The sequence below is a fragment of the Antennarius striatus genome, chromosome 1, assembly GCF_040054535.1.
Source record: "Antennarius striatus isolate MH-2024 chromosome 1, ASM4005453v1, whole genome shotgun sequence".
Classification (NCBI taxonomy): domain Eukaryota; kingdom Metazoa; phylum Chordata; class Actinopteri; order Lophiiformes; family Antennariidae; genus Antennarius; species Antennarius striatus.
The window spans coordinates 24,134,214-24,154,884 of NC_090776.1; the positions used below are offsets into that span (position 1 = coordinate 24,134,214).

The following is a 20,671-nucleotide window of genomic DNA, read 5'->3' on the forward strand; positions in this document are numbered from 1 at the left end:
TTTTCACACTGCTTTTAATAGTCTGAAAGTGTCAATAGCAAGCAAACAATATGGCCTCTGTTCTACCCTGAAGTTCAATTCTATATTTAAAAATATCACTTATACCAGAAGGTAACATAACACACTTTAACATGAAAATAAGCTCAAAACAATCTTGATATGAAAGAAATGAACTATGTAACTGGAAGTAAAACAGCTGACTAAAAATAGGTAACATGCTAGAAACCCAAGCAGTTGTCCGCTCGCCAGATGTTTAAGATTTTAAAATCCTAAAGAATTATGGAATCAGGTTTCGTCACACACAAAATGAGAATCTTTACAGATCCTTCTCTCTTGACTTTTAAACATGCACTCTTTACCACATAAAATATTAAGTGGAGATCACACATTACATAACTGCAGTAAAATTCTTGTCCTTGATAGAACAGTCACTGCACCACCTCCAGACAACAACCTGTGTACGTAAACAAAACGACTGATGGAGTTGCCATAGCAATAGGAATACTTTACAGTGAGCAAAAAAATTAAGTATCCCATAACGGATATGAAAATAACAGGGAAACTATAGTAAACAATGATTGTCAACTATGCTAGCTAATTTTCTTTCATACAATTACGAAACTTTCATCTTAAATATTACCCTGTATCCACGATGACACATAATACAGTAATCAACACCTACACTGATTTATACTGTGTGTGTTTCTAAGATATGAAAGAATGAGGGGGGAATCTAGTCCTATGACAAGAAGACAAAACTCGGTTCTGATCCAACATCTGTAATTAGGTGCTGTTTTATTGTCGAGTCAGATCTTTTTTGATATTTTCAGGAGCACCACAGAAACAAGAAATTAGATTTTAATCCCGATGACAATACTCTGACTGCAAAGAGAATCTTTGAACATGTTTCATTTTGAGTTTTCAATAATATAAGGCAGTATTACCAACAGTTCTACCAAATCAGTTCTACCAAATCCTTAGTCCTCAAGATACAAACGTCTGACTTAAAATATTCGTAGATATGAACAACTGTGCAACACCATGTCCGACTACTGTAGTTCCCCTTTCTACCACAACCCACACGAAGCAGCAAACATCAACATACCCTAGATTAAGGTTCCACATGTCATGTCAAAATAACAAAGTATAAAACTAAGTGAGTAGTTTGTTCTGATGTTGGACTTCATGTGGCTTTCCTGTTGGTGCATCAACTACAGCATTCCGTCCTTGTATCTACATCTCTGTGAACTTCTGAGCAGCAAAACAACGCTGAAAATACATTTATGCACATGCGGACGTTCGCGACCATTGAGACATCTGACAGTTCAGGTCAGGTTGAAAGTCAGAGCGAGCAACGTAAACTACAGGCTTCCTGTAAGAAAACGGTCACAACCTGCCTGTTATTTCATGTTTTGTTTTGTTTTTTAATTATTGACGGGGTTGTCCCTGTGCAGGAACTAAATAATGTAGGAACCTATGATGGTTCTGCCCGAAAGCATTAACTGCTGGACTGAATGTTTTGCTATCTAAAGGGACAGGAAGGTCAAAATGAACCTGGGCTATTATTTGAAGTACATAATTAAACAAATGTTTCAGTGTCATTATTTTTTTTTAAGATCAATGAGGACCTTGGAAAAACAAAATACATCACAAGTTACAATATGCTCCCTCACAGCGGAAGTGACACAATCATAGATATTGGGGTGAATCCATATCAGCGCCGTTATATAAATATACAGCAAGAGACAACATAACAACCCAACATTATCACAAAATTATCTCAAATCATGTCATCATCATCAGATATGGAAGAAGAGTTCCCTGTGAACCCAGCTGGTGGTGTAATTATCCCCTCTAACTACGATCCGATGTTACAACTGCATTATAACTGCAAACTATACAAGCAAGGCAATAACCCCACAAAATCTGAGGTAATTGTTCTAAATTAGTAACAAGCCCCAGGGAAAACAAACCCAATCAATTGACCTGTCACTTCTGATATTCTTTTCTTTTCGCGAGTGCCATAATTGCATGATAACCTGGTCATAAAAACATTTATGCAATACCTCCAGTAGCTCCAGACATGAATCAATTGTCCACTAAACCTTGGGAATTCAGAATAAATACTAAGGGTTGTCAGCAAATGATCTTACCTTCAAATCTCTTTCAAAATCATCCAGGGTGAAGTGCTCATGGCAGATTCTTGGATCTTTGGTCATTTTGACCCCGTTTATCCTTGCTTGTACATTGCTCTCCAATCTTTCCAATCTTGAAGAAAGATAGGTTCTTATCTTTGTGTCTAACTCCTGTGGTGTTGGGACATCCATTCACCTCACAGGTAACCATGATTTTATCAGATGTATCGCTTCATTAATCGTATTGTGCTGTAATGGCTCCCCTGACTTATGAAGCCACGGGTGTCACCGATGACACGTGACCCCACGTCATGGAGCTGCTGCAGCACAGATTTTAAGGTTTCCTGACACCAGAGATGATGCCAGACACCTGGAATTTTTTTTAATTTTGTTTTTTCACAATGATAAACAATACATATTACTTTAAAATGAGTTTACTGTCCCATTGATGTTATCTACTGGTTGCATGAACTGAAAAACTTAATACAAGTAAAACAGAGTAATTAAGCATAAGGTGGAATGTGAGATATGAAATTACAGTAAATCACATTAAAGTAGAACAGTATTTTGTTTCATTAATCTGTGGTTTTTATATCCCGTAATTGTTTATGGTAAGTCTTAGGAAATAGTTCTTTCATTTTTAGAGTAGTAATGTCATTTAAATGACCCCAAATTGTGATTACAGGCTGAAATTTAATAAATAATGACTTACAAACAATGCAGCACAGGAACAGCCTCTCAGAACCAATTGTGTTCGTAGGTTGAGGACTACCTACTGTATGTTTCAGCTTTATCCAGTATTTCCTGTGGCACCAACTACCAATTTGGATGGTCCACGCTTAATCAAGATCTCATCTTGACTAAAAGCTGAACATTTCACCTAAACTAATATCATTAGCACTGAAAACATCCTGGAAAGTTTTCCATCAAGGTCATGACGTTGGTCAGCATGACTGATGTCATTATTTAAATTTATTATGGAACTGTAATAATAGACAATGGCAGCTCTGAAGTTGAGTGGAATAGTGTCCATCCATTACAGATAAGGACAGCTTACCAAGATTCAACATCATGTTTTATCTTTGCAGTTTAGAGTTTGTGAGCTAAGCAAACCATAAACTTGGCACAAACTAATATCTGCACAGATGTAATTGCACAATAGGCCTCAACAATAAAAGCTTACATGCTTGTCCTTTAAATCAACTGAAATATTACTTCATACATTTTTTATTTTACAAATGCTGAAAAATATAAGGAGTGGTATTTTGTCTCTCTGTTGAGAGAAAGTAGTGTTAGGTCTTAGAAGCAGGTGCGAATTGTGTAGTGTTAGAAGATGTTGGCGAAACTTTGAGTATGCATGACACAATTCAACAGATTCTTGAGAGCAAGGCAGAATATGTCTAACAAGAAAATAACTGCTCTGTTTTTATTGACAGGGACTAATTACCTATACAGGGGAAACAATCATGTACATTGATATGAGGTGAACTCTGACGCACTTCCTAGACCAAACAAATGACAAGTAAACTCATAGTAACTAGCCAATATCCTGTGTCTGATAAAACCCTGGGATTTAGTGTGATGATGATAAAATACATTTTCCATAAGCTCGGTAAAATGTTCTACTGTAGTCACTTTTTAATGAGAGCAACACTATTACAGCACGCTTCTGTAAAACCACATTTGTCATCTGAGGGAGACTATGAAAAAAACAGTGACAATCTATTCTTGCAAATTAAATTTGTCTATTCTATTTTTGTTGTGTGTCTCCACCATAATGTCTGGTGTCTTCTGCTTAATTTGCTTCTCTATTTGTTACATGATGTATGGTGTCCCTATTTCCTGTGATTAATGGATGTTGGTTTTAACTATGCTTCTAGTCATGACTCCATTGAACTTGCTTATGGTAAGACTAGTTCAATAAAAATGAATTAATCACATAGGAGGAGTTAGTCTGAGGATGAGAAACAATCACTATGAAACTCAGCATGTAAGGTAACAGACAAGACGTTCCACTGGATCTTTGACAACACAAACTCGTGAAGGAAATGAGAATAGATGTAAGGGATGCTGAAAGATGTAGTTGACTGGCTTGGAGAAGCATGCAGCTCACTCAAAAAATGGGCGCAACCCACCTTCTCCGCTCCCCGGGCCGGCCTCTGTTATTATCTCCATTAGAGAATTTAGCCCAAATACTGCACACAAAACCCAGAATTAGTGCCGCAAAAAAGATGGACAGAGAGAGGCACACCGGCCCAGAAACAACCAGTCTGAACATCAACCCGTAACACAACATGCACACTCAACATGGCGCCAAACAAACAAAAGGAAAATGTAAAAGAGAAAAACACAATATGCACTGATGATGACATCGACCCAGAAAGTATTCAATAAAGATGACTAACTCAATGTGTTTTGAAATAAATAAAAAAATTATAAAAACAATAAGGAGTTGTGTAGAGCTCATACTTTGTGTTGTATATACATCAAGTTAATACTGCCTATTAAATGTCAAACTATAGCAGTGAATGCAATGCAATTCAAATCTACATGTCGGTGGTGGATGTAAGGAACAGCTTTTGTATTAAAAAACAAACAAAAAAAATCATCATACGGCATAAAATATTTCAAAAGGAAACCTGAGAACAATTACATCTTTTTGGTGTTTTGGTTAAAATACTAAGTGACCTCAAAAAGGGGAGAGCCACCAAATAAGCAAAACAAGCAAGGCAAAACAGATAAAGTCAAAAAGCAGAAAATGCAATTCATTCACTGAGGAGAGAATAACGACGTAACAACATTACTTCATGAATTAGTTATATGTAGTTCAAAAAGGACTTAGCATCCTTCATGTGTTCATAAGGATGTACCAGTACCACCAGTAACAATCTGTATTGACAAGAGACGCCCACCAGTCACACACAGCAAAATGGCAAAGGAAGGGAGAAAGGGCAGAGACACACAAACACACATTAAAGATGTGTCTTCTATCTTAGTCCTATGCTGAGAAACAGGCTGCAAGATAGGAACAGTCCACTACAAGGATAAATAAATGCCTAGTCAGAGGGCAAAAACAAACTATCACACCAGACAGAACATACCCGGGCTGTCAGGGGCATCTGAACAATTGAGACAAAACACATCATGATCAAACACATTTTCTATGGCAGCTATTCCTCATGGAGTGATGCTATTGAATTGGATCACCATGCTTCAGTTGTTTTTTTTCTCTCAGTTTGCGAAAATCCATCCAAAAGATAATTCTAATTAGCCTGATGAATTTGGACAAATTAAGAAATCTTAAACACCTTGTGGTTCTGTTCTCAAGTACAAATTAAATTCATCTTCAACTTCAGTGAATTACAACAGATTTATTTGTTGCTCTGCATTATTCACTTCCTCTCCAGTTGATAGCTCTGGTCTATTCTTTTGTAACTGGCATTATACCCATAAAACTTACAGATCATTTGTGTCGCTTCTCCTTGCTCTGCTTGATTAGAAAAGACCTGGCTTCCTAAATTCATATGATTTGTACCAGCAGATTGTGCAAATTATTAAAAATCTTTACAAGTTAACAACAACGGAAGTGGTACATTATGAAGGGAAAGGGAAAAGCAAAGTATCCGGAAAAAATTTGCAAATGAGACACAATTACAACTGAACAAACTGTTCAGATATTAGTTATAAGTACTGTGAATTCTGCTGTTAGTGGATTTTCCCATTAATTTTAAGAGAAAAATGTGGATATGTGCTCAATATTCTCCTTCAAAATAGTGCCATATCTGATTGGCATTCCAGACGAAAAAAATTCAGGCAACAAAAACAGCTCAACAAACCTGCTTCCTCCATTTCCTCCTCAATATCAATATTGAAATATTCTTGTGACCCAAAAATGATTTCATAAAAGAAATGAAAAGGCAGAGAGCAGACAGCAAAAAATTATTAAATCAAATGAAAATACTATGTACTTCTATGTACAAATGTATTTTTTTTTATATTATGATAAGCAATATAAAATTTCTATGAGCTCGAAGTTAACTTTTCAGATATTTAGATAATACTGTATTTTGATGTAATTCAAATAAATATAAAATAAGATGGATAGACTGCAAATACGAAGCAAATTATTTAAATATAATATTAATTGCATATATACTGTATATTCAATTTGATAAGAAAACTACAGTAATCATGTTGAAAAATGTAATCATCTGTTATCACTAATTCTGTAACTTGTACTTACTGTAACTATATGTCCAACATATTTTGTAAGAATGTTCCCTGAACCCCCATGGAACAAATAAGAGAAACAAATAAAAATACAGATTTCTTGATGTCAGGTTGGGTGTGTTATTGTACCTTTCAGACTGGGAAAAGGTGTTGCTTTGTCCCTTGCTGCCTTATTGGGAAGGGCAAGATTGGACAGACTGAAGCTGGTACCATGGTTCTTGTAAAGATTGCCTATGGTGGATATGAAAATAAAATGACAAAACATGATAAAATGCAAATGATATAATGCCCTGAAACCAAAGCCCTTAGATGTTACATCATCATTCACATGAATTTAGAGAAGCACAAAGTGACTGGACGATATTTTGTATTTATAAGAGGTAACATACTAAGATATACTATCTTATCTTATGGTGGACTTCACTGCTGTTTTGTACACAAGTATCAAGTACACAAGACAATTACTTTTGATTTTGAGTCCAGTTTCCCTTTCACCACTACATATCTGACCCTTTATAGCCACAAATTAACACAAAATTTACTTTTATGCTCAAACAATAATCTCCATTTATTCTAGTCCAGTTCTAAAAGGCTGGTTTCAATGATGATTTGCCCCAAAATAAATATTGCTGTCCTTAAGAAAAAAAATAAATATCTCAAAAAAATTATATGAAAGTGCATCATTAAAGGCAATTTAACCTATAACAAACTTTGTATTTGAGGCATTTCAGTGAGTTTGTCTAAAGTTTGAACTACGCATGAATTGTTTAAAGATTTATATGCTTTTGGTTTGGTCTATCCAAATCTTTATTTCCCACATAAATCAGCCCGCTAACCATGGTTTACAATACAAACTCAGCTGAACAGAAGTAAAACTAAAATGTTCTTACTGGCAAAAGACATGAGTCCCCCAAATCCATCATTGCTGCTGTTGGATATGGTGGAGTTTGGTGAGCTGTTGCGCGAGTCTCCTTCTCCATCAGACTCTCCTGGAAGCCTTAGGCTACTGGGACGTAATGGACGATGTGCCCTAAAAACAATGTTTTAAAGATACAAACATCCGACTATTTGTAATTCGGATGTTCCTATCTTGGGGAACTGCCGCAATATATTAAGTATTTATAAGAGATGAACAAGTTAAACTCACTTGTTGCCATTGAGATTGAATCGAGGGGTGTATGACTCCACTTGCTCTTCTGCATCAGCATCATCTTCTGTGGGGAAGCCGTACTGAGGCTCAAAGTATGGGTTGTCATATTCTTGATTCTTTTTGGCTGGATCCACAAAGTTGGAGGGGGCTGGAGGTCTAAGGAAAGTCTGACTGCCCAAAGCAGGGACAGGGTTCTGTAAAGCAACACTTGCTGATGCTTCAATTTCAGGCACCTCAACCTGTTCCTAAAAAAATGTGCACACAAAACACTGAGTTAAAATTCTCATTATTGTATTTTTCTGTTGATACAAGTTGATACAATGACAAAAGTACATAACAAAAAATAAGAATAGTTATTAATACCTGCCCTGTAATTAATACCTGACCAAATTAGTAATCAAGGCCTTTGGTTTTCACAGATATATAGATAAGGTTTACTGATCAGAATGTTCACACACATGGTTGACTCCTTGGATGATTGTGCTGGGACTGGAACTGGCTGTTGTGCTGGAGCTTGAACGCAGGGGTTGTCCATCTGAAGATTCGGCAGGTCCATCCCCACTGGGTGGACCTTCCAAGCCATGACCTTCCTTGAAGTCCTCCCTGAACTCTTGAATCTCAACCTCACTAGCATCTCCCAGTGCAGCATGGGTTGGAGGGTCCAAAACTGAGAAATCAAAGAATGTCATTGGAAACATAATGGTTTGACTTTAGTGGACGTTTTCCATTAAAAAAAAAAAAAACAACGTACCTGTTGTGTCCCCCTGGATGTCACCTTGGATCATCTCACTCACAAGGTCTCCAAGTGAAGAATAAGACGAGCTGGAGTCATCGTATGCTTCACTGTCACTACCACTGCAAAAAAGTGACTTTATTATCAAGCGCTGCACGAATAAAACCACATGGAGTAAAGTAACCCAAGCACTTAACTAAGTACAGTCAAACCTTGGTATTCGAACGCTTCTGTTCTCGACCAAATCGGTTTTTGACCAGAAAATCCGAGAATTTTACGTCTCTGAACTCGACCAATATTCGTCTCTCGACCAAACCGAAAGAAGCCGAGCGTACCTGAACGCGACTCACTTGGTAGCTGAGTGAACTGCCCAGGATGCTTCCTCCGTAGCGCATTCGTGTTCAAAGTTCGATAGGATATCTTTTATTAAAATAAAACAGTGTCTATTTCTACCCCTTTTTATTTATGGTAAACAGTATACAGTGCAGTTTATGGTGTAAAATAGTGGGGAAAAAACTTTTAAAAAGTTTGTTTTTTAGACTTGGAACGGATTAAAATTATTTACATTAATTATAATGGGAAAAACAGTTTCGGACTTCGAACAACTCGCTTTTCAAACAGCCTTCTGGAACGGATTATGTTCGAAAACCGAGGGTTGACTGTACAGTAAAATGTACAAAAAGGGGTGCTGTTCTATCCTACCTGTCTGTAGGGTCAGAATCATTACCCTCGTCCTCCAAAGGACCAGCCATAGCTTCAACCAACTGGGAGCTGCCATCATACACTCGGTAGACTACTGGCTGTAGCTGGTGAGCATACCACTTTGGCTTGTCTCCGATTAGAGAGGGGTCAAACACATCTGAAACACGTGTACACACTATGTCTTAAACACCACACATATTTTTTGTCAAGAATATTTACTGGGATGAGCAAAGGAGTCTTACTGTTATGTATCCTTTGAAAAGCAAGGTTGGTGGGATTAAGAGCCCATTCACCATAGAACTCCACTGCTTGAGTGTGAGAAAGTTTATCTGCAAAGCCAGAGCGCCGTGGCCTGGATGCAAGAAATGAAGTGGACTGGAAAGCCACTACTGGCCGGGGAAAGAGGCGCAAGGTGCGGGTGTGCATCTGGAACCCCTGAAGAACATTTGCAGAGTTGAAGAACCTCACCATGGCAACTCTGTAAAAGGAAAAAGTCTGTTTAGCTTAATATCTTTTGAGCTGTAAAATGTAAAATTGACAACACAATGTATTGGTGCTGACATGTAATATGCAGACTCAAAAGAATGTTTTATTAATCTGCAATACTGTGTCAAAATTATAAACCTTGTCTTCATAACTATTATCATTCATAAATTCAATGTTGCAGAAAAATGAACCTAAAAATAAAATGCTTAACATAATCAACTGTTGTATTGATATCTTCCAGAAAAACATATGATTACATCTACTCGTCAAGACACGAACATCCAACTTAGGAACATTCATAGATAAGAACAAGCGAATACCATCATATCCACTCCCCTTTCTGCAGCAACCCCTGCCAAGCAGCAACGTTGCGTACATGTAAATTTTTCCGGTTATGTATAATCGAGAACGACTTAATTTGAAACAACCTGTACCTGTATTTTATCTCACTATTTGTCATTTTTACGTCCTGTAATTGTTTCTTTTAAGTTTTACAGAATAGCCCTTTTGTATTTAGAATAGTAATGGAATTTAAAGGACTTCAAATGTTGATTATGAAAATTGATTGAATCAATTGATTGATAACAACTTACAAACAATGCAGCTTACAAATAACCTCAGAAAACTTTGTGTTCATAGGTTGAGGACTACCTGTATTAGAGATTACCGCTAGCTATGAAATTCCACATCAGTGCATTAAAAAATGCAGCCAAAAAAAATAGAAATATTCTGTGGCTTGCCTGGTGGCGACATCCACAGAATCAACATCATTGCCATAAATCAGAGGGTTGAACTCTGTGGAGGATGGTGACGCCTTGTCTCGTCCAGGTGGGAGCAGGGGCATCTCCTGACTTTCCTGGAGCTTCTCCAGGTTCAGAATGGGTTGGGTGTTCAAACTCATACTGGCCAAGGCCTAGAACAGGTGACAGTGATACAGATTAAAATCATGGCAGTGGATTTAAAAACATCACCATAGGTCTAAGATGGACCACTCCCACAATTGGCATCAACATTGATATCAATGGGACTTCGTCAAATCATTTATTTTCTCTATAAAGGGGAAACAAGACCAAAGTGTCAGACTGCTTGAAAAGGACTTGAAAACTCTGGTTAAAGGGATAGGATTATGTTTTTGAGATGATCCAAATTATTAAAATGGATCTAAATACCAATCACTTTTACTGCCAAGCATCTCTCATGTCCAGCTAAGATATGATGAGCTACAGGTTCCCATTCTGGTTTTGTTCATTTTTACTGTGTTGTATTCTCTTTAGATTTCTGTTTTACTCATTAAGTACAGTCCAGCAGTTGAAAGCTAGGTGTTATACATGTTGATGCCCGTGGTGGGTGGTTAGGGTTATTTTAGAAAGGCAGAAAGGAGGTAAATCACTATGCATGGTTTGCTTTGAAAGAACTGCTGCCAAATCAAAAGTTAATGTTTAGCTTAGCATAATGAAACATTTAGTTGGTAGATCTGGATGACTGTTAACTGCTCTTTCAACGTATCTTGTTTTAGTTACGAGAACACCCACTAATGCCGAGATAGATGCACGCACATTCAGTCATGCTCAAGCCAGAGCTAAGCAGTGTACAAAAGATCTAATCCACAGCATTCGTTGACGCTCTTAGCATATTATTAAGGTGTTGACAAATAGGAGACAAATAGTAGTGACAAGCAAAGTAATATGAAAGAGGAGATATCCGTGCAGGGGCATTACACATTCCACAGGAGGAGAAATGAGTAACCTTATTTTCAGAGGAGAAGATCTGCTTTTGGGTGATCACGGTCAACCTAACCAGACACTAGGAGGGGATAAGAAAGATGCGAGGACAATCACATGGAGGCCTAGGATGATAACTTAGTGACTGACACTCAAACAGCACATGAAGGAAGGGTCACCATCATGGCCCTTTCCCTTCAGTTTTGTCTCTTTTCATCAGTAATAAATGTATATAACAATATTTTTGGATTTTCCAAAATCTGACTCAAAGAACTAGCTTAAAAAAATGTACAGATAACATTTTCTTTGTGTGTTTTTTTTTTTTTTTTGTTGAACAAAAGATGTGTCTTGTGGCTTCACAATTCCCAATTTCTATTCTGTAATTTACTGACAAAGGGAGACAGGAAAAGAGACAATTGAGTTCTTGACAAGGTGATGGGGCATCAGTATTGCAAACTGCAAGACTGAGTGAGTGAAGAGAAACACCAAGAAAGGGAGAGGACTATAAAAACAGAAGACGGCTGGGTCCGAACTTTCATACAGCATGCTTTTTAGCGTGTCAAAACAGTATGTGATTGTTCAGTTCGTCCAAACTCTTATTGTGAAGCTAACAGAACTGAAATGAGGAAATTTGGGGGGAAATATTACAGTATGTGAGCACCAGACATTAAACTGGCATAAATATTAAAATGCAATGCTGTGGTGATGATAACACCATTACAACATAACATAGTGGAATTTAAACAAGGACGCTCTAAAATAATTTTATTTTTTCTTAAATAAATGCAACTTACGCTTCCCTTCTCTAGTCAAGCTTTATTTGATTAGAAAATTACTGTCATGGATTTCCCTGATAACACGTCTACAGCTATTTAGAAAGTTATGATATGCACCGAGGAGTACATCCTAAAAAGATACTACCATTCACCAACACAAGAGTATTGAACAACAGAACACATACTGGATATGCACTGCAAAGTATGTAATTTCGGACATAGCATATGACATAGCAACAATGTTTTACACGCGCAACAGGACAGACAACAAAAAAACACAGACAAATCAATGAAATCATTATAATTTAAAAAAAAGACAGAGCCCAGCCACTAATAAGACATTAAGGCCATCAATAGTGACCAGTTGGGACATACAAATGATTAAATGGAATGGTGATGAGATATAAAACAGCAGATCTTTTTTTCAGAAAAACATAAAATACTTCCACAATGAAGCATCTGTAGATAAATAAAAGTCTGTTTAACTTGTAATATTTAAAACAGAAATGTCAGGTGAGCAGAAATATTCCAAATACAGTTTTTCCTAAAATAAATAAATCAGTCCCTCTTAAGGACCCTTTTATTATAATAAATTCACAGCAGCTTCTTGCTTTTGCGTCACGTTTTTCAGATAATCAGTAATGTCATTCTCTCTGTTCAGACATCAATACTCTGTTTATTCAGAAATATACAACAGAAATACACTAATTTGAGGCTTGGCATACTCCCACACACCAGCCTCCCAGTCACACATCCACACACAAAAAGCAGCTTATTAGATATGGCTAATGTACCGGTTCTGATTCAAGGCACACTACATAAATCTTCAGTACATGCAAGGATTTTAAGTCATATTTGTTTTAAATGTGTCTAAAAACAAAGTTAAAAAAAAGAAAAAGAAATGATTTGTCTATATTTAACATTAAATGAATGCCTTTTTCTTTTCCTTTAAAAGCTTTGACTTGCCCTCCTTTAAAGTACTCTTGAAGCTATTGAACAAAACAGTTAATAACATTAATGTTTGACTTAATCCATATTAAATTTAAATACGTGAATAAAGTGAATATTAGGTCATTTTAATAAGCTAGAGTTGTTTTCGCATGAAGAAACAAGTTTTCAGAAAAATTGTGGATAAACATGAATGCTAAGCAATTTGACTGTCAGTAGACAAAGGACAGCAGGAAGTTAAGCTGTTACTATAAATTAACGCACTACGGGATGAAGACCATGTCAGGACTTTCCATAGTTGTGAAACAATTAATGGTGCTGCTCTTTAAAAAGAAATGTGCATCCATGAATCAGAACCAGATTCTGATGTTTAACAAGATTATCAGGTTAGATGGGTGAGTTAGTCACTACTACTATGACTAAAGGTTTAGCTTTGGTAGTAATGTCCTAGGATATGATTTTACCTCCAAGAGCTACAGCATGCAAAGAAAACAGGAAAAAAGAAAAACATTTGCTTATGTTAGTGCCATACAAAACCATTTTCAAATGGTCTCACACTTCTCTACAATACATACAACTGCGTTGAAGAATGAGGCCTCTACTCTTCACACTGCTAAAAGAGAAGTTTTCAAATTATATAGGAGTGCTGTGCAAGAAACAACATGGGAACACACATGTTTAGCTCCAGAGCAGTATGTGGGTCCCAAAAATCTTTCTGCAAGCGGTTCATATGTTCCTTTAGACCCTGTGACTTTGGACTGAGTCACAGAACAACAGATTCAAAATGGTACACCTACAGTAACACCTAGGAAAGAATCAGCCAAACTACACGCAGTACCTGTTTGAGATGTTTCTTCAGCTCCCCTGCCTCTGGCTCTGGAAGAAGTGGCAGACTCTCAGCATTGGTGGGTGCTATAACCTATAGAAAGACAGTCTGAGTTTATTGCAGTAAGATAATGTGTTAAACTAATAGATGGATTAGACTTTCTGGACATTATACAAACAGACAAAGTATATCAGATGTCGCTGCACTGACCTTGCTGCTGTCAAGGTCTACAAGCCACACATCATCCGGTATTTTGAAATCAGCTTTGTAGAGGAAGAAGCTGGCAGGCACGCCTATAATATAAGGAGTTGGGGCAAGAAGGAGCTGTGGGGAGGGAAAGTATATCGGTACGTCAACACTGGACAGCCTCTTCAGTTACGAATTAAATATTTTGGGAAAAATACTTCCTAAAATTGTGCTTAAAACAGAAGTGAAATGTTACCTGTTCAGCAGAGGCCATACATGTTGGCAGTAAGGGAATGACTGGGAACATGTACTCCAGAGGGTAGATCATGGCCACAAAGGCCATAACACTCATAGACAAAGCATTGTAATCTCTGGATTGAAGAATGACCTGTGTGAGGGGAAAATGAAACAATTAAAAAAACACAGCACAGAGGTTTTATCAGACAAACATTACAAAAATTAATTTCCTGTGTATTACAAAACAAACACGGTGGGTTTTCACTTATGTCTTGCATGAACCATTTATGCTTCCTCTTTTTGTCTGTAGTACAAAATGGATGGATGTCTAGGTTTTGCCTCTCATTTATAAACTCAATATCTGAAATTGGTTGTGAAATTTTAACTGGCAGGATGTCACTTTCTGTGCTTTTAGGCAGTACTTCCTTCTTACTTATACATTGAAAAGTAGAAATTTACAAATAACAGAATACAGCTTTTCTTTCAAAGTGAGAACATGCATTTATCAGTGAAGTTTTTTCTGTTCTTACAAAATGAATCTTTGCATCAGAGTCACCCGAAACCAAAAGAATAGCAAAATACTACACACAACTACCAACCAAACAAGCATTTCAAATACATACCAACTCATACATCATGTATTAACTATAGAACAGAGGCTCTTTCAGTCACATGATTTGCACATGTTTTCGTTTTCCCAACATGCTTTATCCACACAGCAGTAAAATAGCTAACGTGAGCTTAGAGCCAACAGAAAACTGACGAATGATGAAGGTCATTGGAGACTTTTCTCGTTAGTTTTTGTGAAAGCTTTTTAGCCTCGGAGTCCAAATCTAGACTACAAGAAACCAATGACCGGTCACAGCATAAAAAATATGGAATATCAGCTGGATGTTTAATGCAATGAAGACACTGGCATCGTGCCCGGAGTGTCCCCTGCTTCACGCCCTATGCCAGCTGGGATAGGCTCCAACTCCCTGTGACCCGCTGCGGTGGATACAGGGGCAGAAAACGGATGGATGGATGGACTACCACACATCTTCCTTGAATGAAAGGAAAGCAAACAGACAAACGTACTTGACTAATAAGATGGATCCAGCTCTGTCCTTACCTTGTGCTCTAGTAGGACACAGCTGAGGACCTGGAGACAAGCATCAACACCAAGCAGCTCTAGGGGCAGGTGCAAGGGGAAGTCAACCATGGAGAAGCGAGAGTTGTCGGGCAGGGCAAAGGTGAGTGGCCGTTTAAGTTCATAAGGCAAGACTTCCACATCCACTCGCCTCTGACCAGCAACAGGTACGGGTGAACGCAGCAACCGGTACACCCAGGATTCAATCTCCCGCAGGTCAGCCAGCAGCTGGCTGCTTTTCTCCTCAACTGACAGAGCGCCAGTGAACACCCTCCACATGGTATCCCTGGATAAGACATAAATCAAAATATCATTCAAAACTCTAGACTTGAACATCTCCTTATTTGAAGACACAATTGTTTACCTCTTAATTTGAAAATGACAAAAACAATTTTGAATAAACACAATGCTCTGAATAGATTTTATAAAACTGCTTTTTTGTAAATATTATGACTTTAAGTAGTCTGAATAAACAAAGGATATTCAATCACTATGGCATAAAACTAAGACAAATGATCATTTCTCTTGAAAACCCAAAATAAGTGAATACTGTATCTGAAATTTTTGATGAACACAGACACCGCAGACCACAAATCAATATGTAAGATAGAGTGTCATCTATGACTGATTGAATAGGTTAGATGTGATGTGTCCACATACCACTAACCTATCTGCAAGGGTTGCTGTGGTAACAGCAAAGGCATCGGTAGACATATAATTATGGTGTGACTTTCTAACATTGAGGAACTCAAAATTGCAACTGTTCCTGTACTGAAGCCTGCCCCTACATGTCAGCAGACAATTACTGTCAAGATGTGTCCACAGACTGTTGTTTTAAGTGTTGTTCTCCTCCTGTTTTCTTAAATTGTAATTTCTATTTTAAGATAGCAAACTTGATATATTTGGTCAAACATAATGGCTGCTTGGATTATGCTTGGAAATGTGTCCCTTTAACCAGAGAAGTGTTTAGGAAAAGCACTGTTGAGATTAGGGGAAGATTATAATTTTAGTCACGTAAAGTATGTTTCAAATCACTGCTGACCTTTCCTCTTTTAAAACAGATATGTTATTTCCTGAAGTGTACTCTCGTACTAAGAGTGCCTAACCATAAGGCTAACCATAATGAATGACAAAACAGCTACATTTTATCTATAGGGAATACAGTTTCATTGTTGACTCTGACATTGACCACTATTACCTTACCCTCAAAATATATTTACAGACTGTAAATTGGTTCCATAAATATTGGTAAGAGATTTGTTGTTATATTTGACGCTGTGATGTGTTAAGTGATTCACAAGACAAAATCTAATATGAGGGACCACAGCATCCTACCCGAGATAAATCTGCAAAATTCTGTTTTAAGGACGAAAAATAGGTTAGTCTAAATAATTAGATAATTTTCTTTCTGCATTAAAACTCATCAAACTGGGAAAAATCAATACAATGAGATTGCAAACACATAAGAAGCTCTAAGCAATTGCCAGAATAGTCACATGAAAACCCTTCACTCTACATTCTGACATTAAAGCCGTTCCAGTGGAAACACAGCCGGTGTGCAGCAAAGGGGAAGATAAATAAGTCCTTTAAAGGCCTCCCACCAACTGCAGCTGCTCCCCAAAGGCAGTCAGAGACCTCAATCTGTCAAAGCAGCCATGGCACAAAGCACTTGCAGCCATTAAACAATGTCTGTCCTTCTCTGTCATTGCTATAATACACTTCATTTAACCACATCATGAAACAAAGGTCTCTTTGGCTTTGACAGAGCCTTTGCATTGAATGGTATTTTCAATGCATTCAGAGAAACCACAGTACTTCAATAACGATCCATTGGTGCGGAGGGGTCTTTTTTTTTTTTTTACAAATTTTAATTAATACATTACATACTTTAGTTATGCAAACAAAAATTAGCATGAAGCTCCAAAAGTTCAACAGACACTTTATATAATTGACTGTGGGGAAGACAAGTATACCTCAGGTGTCCCACAATCACACTGAGGCTCAGCGAGTTGAAAATGACAGCCTAATTAACACTTAGCAATTTATTTTTCACCCATGGTAACAATTCAGCAAATATTCTCCAGTCACTCACAACACCATCAAAACAAAACAAACAAGCCAACAAAAGATGGTGTAGAGCTGTAGGTTTTTCATCAAAGCTCAAATAAAATATGAATCAATCAGAATCAGAATCCTTTTTTGATTCCTAGGGGAAATTCATTTTAGTTACAGCTGCTTTGTTTCAGAATGTAAGGACACAGTCAGAATAAGAATAGAGAATTTATAATTAAGAAAAGACCAAAGAAACTATGGAGAATAAATACAATACATAAATATATATACAGATTTACTGTCCACTTCAATCCTCCTCATTACTAACTTTCCAAGTGAGGCATTGTACAGAGTGATGGCCACAGGCAAGAACTATCTCCTATGTCATTCAGTAGTATATTTGGGAAGGGTCATTCTACTACTGAACATACTCCTTTGCCCTATAAACATTATGTACAGTGGGTGGAACTATTTGTCCAGGATGGCCCTTAGTGTGGACAATGTCATTCCCCCCAACACTGTAGAAAATGAGTCTAACTTCCCTCCAACAACGTCACCAGCCGTGCAGATCAGTCTATCCAGTCGGTTAGCGTCCGCCACCCTTAGACCACTGCCCCAGCACTTCATAGCATAGAGCAGGGGTATTCAATTAAAAGTCACAGAGGTCGAGTTATTAAAATTTTATCTTAGTAAAAGGTCCGAAACCAGGTCGAGTTTGTGTCTTATAGCCGGCATTTTCATTTATTATCAATTTTCAATCCAGGATATGTTTAACTAAGTGCACAGCTACCTCTCTTACCATTAATAAAAGTAGACCTAAGCCTAAACTTCAAGTAAAAAAACATCTTCAGAAAGAATAGACAAAACTGGGGAAAAATGCAAAGAGCTTTCTTAATGAGAGAAATGGACCTGTGACTGGCCTGCCAGTACCTCTACTTACGAAATTTTCTACTTACGAAATTTCTCAGCAGGAAAATATTACCTCTACTTACGAAAGAAAGTTCGACTTACGTAATGTAAAAACACAGTATCGGCTGATACTTGAATCTCCCACAGGTTCCTCAACGCAACATTCTCGTAGCTGCTCTGCAATTGGCTATTACCTATTGCGTATCTTCCTGGCATCCCATTGGCTAAGAGGGATGCCACTCCAGCTCTGTGCGGAGCTAGAACGGTGCTTATGGAGTTTCTTTGCATTCGGCACTTGACCCGTGAGGTAGTCTGATAGTTTTGCGCAAATATAATGACTTTGTCAGTACATATTCACTATGGACCCCAAGAAACTGACGGAGAAAAGAGGAAAAGAAAAGACGACGAAAAGAGTTTTTTTGTCCATGCAAACAAAGCAAGAGATAATAGAAAAGCATGAAAAAGGGATGCGTTTGATTGATTTCACCAAAGAATATGGCCGGAATACATCTACAATCACCACGTTATTAAAACAAAAGGAAGTTTAAGGAGTTTAAGGCATTCGAGAAGTTCAAAAGGAGGACTGGAATTCACTCTGTTGTTCGGCATCGTGAGATAGGAGCGCATGAACCAAAGAGGGCAAAAACAATGAGGACAGCAGTTAAAGGTAAATGACCATCATTTTATTCTTTATTCTTTGTTTTTTACGTTATGCACAACTCTTATTTATTGTGCAATAATCTAATTGTAACATGTATTTGTTACATGTTTTGATGTATGTATATGCTTTATAAAACATTTATGTCGGAATTTTTGGGGGCTTGGAACGGATTAGGGCATTTGCATGGAAAACGCATCTCTACTTACGTAATTTTGTACTTACGTAATTTCTTACGGAACCAATTAAATTCGTAAGAAAAGTACCACTGTAATTTAAATCTTGGCTGGAATGGGCTCAGTGCGATTCTCAAGCAGACAAGTAGGTGTTCATTGGTGAGCTTAGAACGGTACTTGTTTTTGATAATTCTCAAGGGTGCACACCTTGACTGTTTGGCACAGCCCCCCTCTCTTTTCCCACAATGGCAGGGGCACCATCTGAGGTGACAAGAGACCACCCACTTCCGATAAATGTCCCTCTGTGTCAGCATCTCTTTTACTGCTGCATACATGTCCTCTCCTCTTGTGTGTGTTAGTGGTGTTATTACCCAGCAAAGAGCTCCTTATCTTTGTGAAGGAACCTGATACACACAAAAAGCTGGGCATTACCGGTAACATCTGTACACTCATTAATGGCCAAAGGTTTGCATGGTGCACCCTGAATAGCTGTATTAAGCTGTTAATATTTCTGATTTTCTGGTTGCTGTTGAAATTGCCATTGTGATTTGTTTTTCCACATATCTAATTTTTCTGTTTTCCCTAAAATAATGTCTCAACAACAGCTTTTAACAATCCTTGCCCAGGTGACAGTAGACATGGTTTAGCAAGTAGATGATGGCATCCTCTACTCCAATAGGAAGCTGGTAGGCAAACTGCAGAGTCCAAGTGTGATTGGACCAGCGATCGGAGATACTCCAGAACAAGTCTTTCAAAGGACTTCATAATGTGGGCAGTCAATGTTACAGGTCTGTAATCCTTCAATTCAATTGGATGTGGTGTCTAGGGTACATCGACAAGGGAAGTTGTGTTCCCCATTGCAGGACCGTTTGCTTTGATATTAATAGTCACCGTAGTGGTATTTACAGCAAGACCTGGATCAGCAGGGGGTGAGGGCACCGCTGTGTTGAATCTGTTAAAGAACAGATTAAGTTCGTTGACCCAGTTGACTGTGCCTTTAAATCCTTTGTTGACAGTTTATCTGTAACCAGTGCTTGTCCACTTGCTATTCCACACCTCCCTAGTATTCTTTTGCTGGAGCTTCCTCTCCAGCTTATTGCTGTACTCCTTGGTCTCTCTGATCTTAGTCTTGAGGTGTGATTGGGTCACAATTGGTGGTAAAGGGAGAAAAATATATACTGTAACTTCCAGACTATTGAGCGTATATGAATATAAGCCAAACCAACTAACTTTTAAAAGAAAAACTTAGTACATATATAAGCTGCACCTGTCTATAAGCCACAGATGTCTCGGTGTTTTTACTTAAGATATTTATACAGAAAGGTGGTACACAGAAAGTTTTTAATCACTGCCTTTTTCTGAACAATATGTTCCTGCTAGAGCGCACCATAAAGACCGTGTAGAAGGAAGAAGAGTCTTATAGTTTGGAAATTACGATCATATATGGTAATAAACAAATCTTCATGAAAACAGTAGAACAACTAAAGAGCATTTCAAATATCGAAAATGTTTTGGAATATTCAACTAAAGAGGAATATTTTTGGTTACTTCCATCCATTTTCTTGTAGACATGACGATTACAATAGTTTCATCTACAGCGCTTATCCACCCTTTGTA

General features: G+C 37.6%; 1 protein-coding gene across 13 annotated transcripts in view; it reads right to left on the reverse strand.

The window, feature by feature from the left end:
- The window catches only part of madd (MAP-kinase activating death domain), a 58,720-nt gene that overhangs the window by 25,476 nt on the left and 12,573 nt on the right, over positions 1 to 20,671 (reverse strand). For 7 of the 13 annotated variants that reach the window (XM_068311205.1, XM_068311215.1, XM_068311223.1 and 4 more), the window contains exons 4-15: positions 15,242 to 15,545; positions 14,150 to 14,281; positions 13,918 to 14,031; positions 13,720 to 13,800; positions 10,177 to 10,349; positions 9,193 to 9,428; positions 8,951 to 9,107; positions 8,267 to 8,370; positions 7,974 to 8,182; positions 7,513 to 7,760; positions 7,256 to 7,395; positions 6,495 to 6,596 (exon numbers count right to left, since the gene is read on the reverse strand). In XM_068311205.1, coding sequence (XP_068167306.1) covers positions 6,495 to 6,596; positions 7,256 to 7,395; positions 7,513 to 7,760; positions 7,974 to 8,182; positions 8,267 to 8,370; positions 8,951 to 9,107; positions 9,193 to 9,428; positions 10,177 to 10,349; positions 13,720 to 13,800; positions 13,918 to 14,031; positions 14,150 to 14,281; positions 15,242 to 15,545 — 2,000 coding nt within the window. Of the gene's footprint in view, positions 1 to 6,494; positions 6,597 to 7,255; positions 7,396 to 7,512; positions 7,761 to 7,973; positions 8,183 to 8,266; positions 8,371 to 8,950; positions 9,108 to 9,192; positions 9,429 to 10,176; positions 10,350 to 11,182; positions 11,240 to 13,719; positions 13,801 to 13,917; positions 14,032 to 14,149; positions 14,282 to 15,241; positions 15,546 to 20,671 lie in introns of all 13 variants that reach the window. The other 6 variants (XM_068311181.1, XM_068311163.1, XM_068311146.1 and 3 more) reach the window with 2 other exon arrangements.